The following is a 3,915-nucleotide window of genomic DNA, read 5'->3' as shown; positions in this document are numbered from 1 at the left end:
AGGACAGAGCTGGGACCCCAGGACTGGGCTGGGCCCTTGCAGCACAGGCAGGGACAAGGCTTGGATAGAGAGAAACAGTTCCCAGTAGGCACAACTCCAGGCAGCAGAGAGCCAGACCAGCCCTTGGTATCCTTTCCTGTTCATGTGCCTATGGAAAGAGAGAAGGGTTTGGAAAAAAAAAATAATTCAGCTGGAGAATTCAAAAAGTCTACTTCATTTTTCAAAAAATATTAAAGTGTGATCACGGTGAAATAGAGAGAGGTTAAATGAACAAAGGGCACCTGTGTGGTTCCAGCAGGTCTGACTGCCCTGTGGCACAGGGAGCCCTGTTTTCCCTCAGGTCTCCCCAGTATTCAGGCTGAGTGCAATGCTGAAAGTAAAGCAGTAACTCAGAAGGAGCACAAGCCTGAAATCAAAAAGGAAATCTGTCCAAGCTAGTCAATGTCTTTTTCAACAGCACACCATGCCCAGAGTGAAGGAATGTCCAACAGCAGCTCCATCAGGCACTTCCTCCTGCTGGCATTGGCAGACACGTGGCAGCTGCAGCTCCTACACTTCTGCCTCTTGCTGGGCATCTCCCTGGCTGCCCTCCTGGGCAACGGCCTCATCATCAGCGCCGTAGCCTGCGGCCACCACCTGCACACGCCCATGTTCTTCTTCCTGCTCAACCTGGCCCTCAGCGACCTGGGCTCCATCTGCACCACTGTCCCCAAAGCCATGCACAATTCCCTCTGGGACACCAGGACCATCTCCTATGCAGGATGTGCTGCACAGGTGTTTTTCTTTTTGTTTTTCCTCTCAGCAGAGTATTTCCTCCTGACCATCATGTGCTACGACCGCTACATATCCATCTGCACACCCCTGCACTATGGGACCCTCCTGGGCAGCAGAGCTTGTGCCCACATGGCAGCAGCTGCCTGGGCCAGTGCCTTTCTCACTGCTCTTCTGCACACAGCCAATACATTTTCATTGCCCCTGTGCCATGGCAATGCCCTGGGCCAGTTCTTCTGTGAAGTTCCCCAGATCCTCAAACTCTCCTGCTCCAAATCCCACCTCAGGGAACTTGGGCTTCTTGCTGTCAGTGTCTGTTTAGCATTTGGCTGCTTTGTGTTCATTGTTTTCTCCTATGTGCAGATCTTCAGGGCCGTGCTGAGGATCCCCTCTGAGCAGGGACGGCACAAAGCCTTTTCCACCTGCCTCCCTCACCTGGTTGTGGTCTCCCTGTTTCTCAGCACTGCGGCATTTGCCCACCTGAAGCCCCCCTCCATCTCTTCCCCATCCCTGGATCTGTCAGTGTCAGTTCTGTACTCGGTGGTGTCTCCAGCCCTTAGTCCCATCATCTACAGCCTGAGGAACCAGGAGCTCAAGGCTGGAGTGTGGAGACTGATGACTGGATGCTTTTCAGAAACATTAAACTGCTGGCCAATTTCCAATTTCTTACATAGAACGACTTATAATAAAAATAATCTTTGATACTTGTTGTTGGTTTGGTTGTGGGTGTTTTTTCCTTTGGTTTTTTTTTTTTTTTTTTTTTTCCTATTGTCCACAAAGGACTGTCATTCCTTGTGCCATTTCTCCTTTTGTTTCCCTCCACTTTAACCGTGGCCCCAGACTGCATCAATGAGGAGCTGGTCTCTTGGTGGCTTTGAAGGAACTAAACGATCTCCCAGCATTGTTTTCACCAGAGATGCCCCTTGTGTTCTCTTCTCTGGAGCTGCAGCAGCAATGTCTGTGTGCAGAGCTGGGGGCAGATCAGTGCTGGCCCAGCAGCTGTGCCCAGCAGCAGCAGCACTTGGTGTTGCCAGTGCTGCTGCCATGGCCCTGCCCCGCTGCCCTGGTGGCCCTGGTGTTGCTGCAGGGCCTGAGGGCTCTCGGGGCCGGGCACAGCCCTGGGGGTGGCAGTGCTGGGGCTGCAGCAGGGACAGGCCATGGGCACTGCTGGGGCAGCGCTGACGCCTCAGCCCAGGGCCTGGGGGCTCCAGGCTCCTTGCCCAGGCTCTCTCAAGAACACGGCCAGGCCAATGCTCAGCACAGAAAACCCCTGTGAGCAGCCCCAGGCTGGCCGTGGGCAGGCTGGGGGCAAACAGCATGGCTGGGGCTCTGCAAGGGCCCTGGGGGAGACGGGAAGGAGCAGCAGAGCAGGGGCTGATCCATCCCCAGTGCGCTGCACAGCCCAGGGCAGCGTCCCAGAGCGTCCTCATGGAGCTGCCAACAACATCCCCCCTCTGCAGCCCTGGCCTCTCCCCCAGCTCACACAGGTGCCCCATCCTTGCAGGCACAGACACGGCAGCACTGGCTCAGCAGCCCCTGTTTGCATTGCACAGAGCAGGGGAAGCACCCCCATGCTGTTGGTGTGGGGACATGAACCTGAGGGAGCACAAATGCCATCAGCCCCTGGGGCCAGCAAGGGCTGGGGGACACCAGGGGAACCACTCAGCTTTGTCCTGGCCTCTGCACTCAGCCAGAAAGTTTGTTCCCATCAGCTGGGAGTTTCCTGTCCCACTGCAGACGCTGTTGCTCAGAGCCAGGGCTGCCTGGCAGCCACCCCCAAACTGCCCTGAGCATTTCCTTGGCTTCACCTTTGCTTGCTTTCCTCTTCCTGATACAAATGTCTTCCCATTGCCCAGCCCTGTTCCCTCCCCTGCAAACAGCCCATCCCTGTTTGCCCTTTCCTCTCTGGCCCCACTCCCCATTGCAGTTCCTGACTTGGCCCCATGGATGTTGTTATTATATTTCTAGAGTCCCATACTGTTTCTAAAGTCCTATATTTCTCAAGCCCCATACCTCCTCTCCTCCATGTTTTCTTATAGCTAAAGACCTACACAGCACAAACTCCATCTTCTGCATGTTTGTCCTTCTTAGTCAGGGCACCCACAAGGCTCTCCCTTATTGGCCAACTCACCCCCTTTTATCCCAGTTATCTTCACTAGCCACAGCTGCAGCCCAATGAAGGACATCACAGCTGCAACCCATCAAGAACAACTGGGACTTACCGGGGCAAGGCCTATATACAGATATTCAAGTACAATACAGATATTTTACTAGGACTCAAAAGCCACCTATACTATATATGGGAATGTCCCTTGGGCAGTAGGATCATCCAACAAGTTCTGCAGGAATTGTCTGCAGGCTCCTGCAGTGCCTGGTGCTGCTCCCTTGCCAGAGACACCCCAGGCCAGGGGGGCACATCTGGGCTGCTGTGTCTGGCCCTTGGGCTCCCTGTTCTGGGCAAGGAGGAGGAGCTGCAGGGGCTCTGCAGGACTGACAGGATGGGCTTTGGGGGTTGGAATTCAAGCTAGGGACCTGGGCTGCTGGAGCTTCTGAAGAGGAGCTCTAGGGCTCCTCCTGTAACTGCTTCAAGGGTTCTTTCAGAGAACCCCAGAATCAGCAAGGGTGGAACAGACCATGGAGATCATCAAGTCCAACCTGTGCCCTGACACCGCCTTGTCTCCCCTGAGCCTCCTCCAGGATAAACAACCCCAGCTCCCTCAGCCACTCCTCACAGCTCTTGTGCTCCAGACCCCTCCCCAGCCTTGTTGCCCTTCTCTGGACACGCTCCAGCCCCTCCATGTCCTTCCTAAATTTGGGGCCCCAGAACTGCAAACAGCACTCGAGGTGCTGCCCAAGCAGTGCTGAGCACTGGGGAAGAATCCCTGCCCTGCTCCTGCTGGCCACACCATTCCTGATCCAGGCCAGGAGCTACTGGCCTGCTTGGCCACCTGGGCACACTGCTGGCTCATGTCCAGCCTGCTGCCCATCAGTCCCTGCAGGTCCTTTCCTGCCTGGCTGCTCTCCAGCCCATCTGTCCCCAGCCTGTAGAGCTGCAGGGGTTGTTGTGGCCAAAGTGCAGGACCCGGCACTTGGTCTTGTTCAACCTCACCTTGTTGGATTTGGGCCCTGGATCCAGCCTGTCCA

General features: G+C 55.5%; 1 protein-coding gene across 1 annotated transcript; it reads left to right on the top strand.

The window, feature by feature from the left end:
• The first annotated feature begins 480 nt into the window (after positions 1 to 480).
• On the top strand, positions 481 to 1,473 carry LOC131565407 (olfactory receptor 14C36-like). Its single transcript, XM_058816274.1, has one exon. The coding sequence runs from the start codon at positions 481 to 483 to the stop codon at positions 1,471 to 1,473; it is 993 nt and encodes a 330-aa protein (XP_058672257.1).
• The last annotated feature ends 2,442 nt before the right edge of the window (positions 1,474 to 3,915 follow it).

Source organism: Ammospiza caudacuta, chromosome 17 (genome assembly GCF_027887145.1).
Source record: "Ammospiza caudacuta isolate bAmmCau1 chromosome 17, bAmmCau1.pri, whole genome shotgun sequence".
NCBI classification, from domain to species: Eukaryota; Metazoa; Chordata; class Aves; order Passeriformes; family Passerellidae; genus Ammospiza; species Ammospiza caudacuta.
The sequence above is the reverse complement of the archived record's forward strand: the minus strand, read 5'-3'. Positions and strand labels throughout refer to the sequence as shown.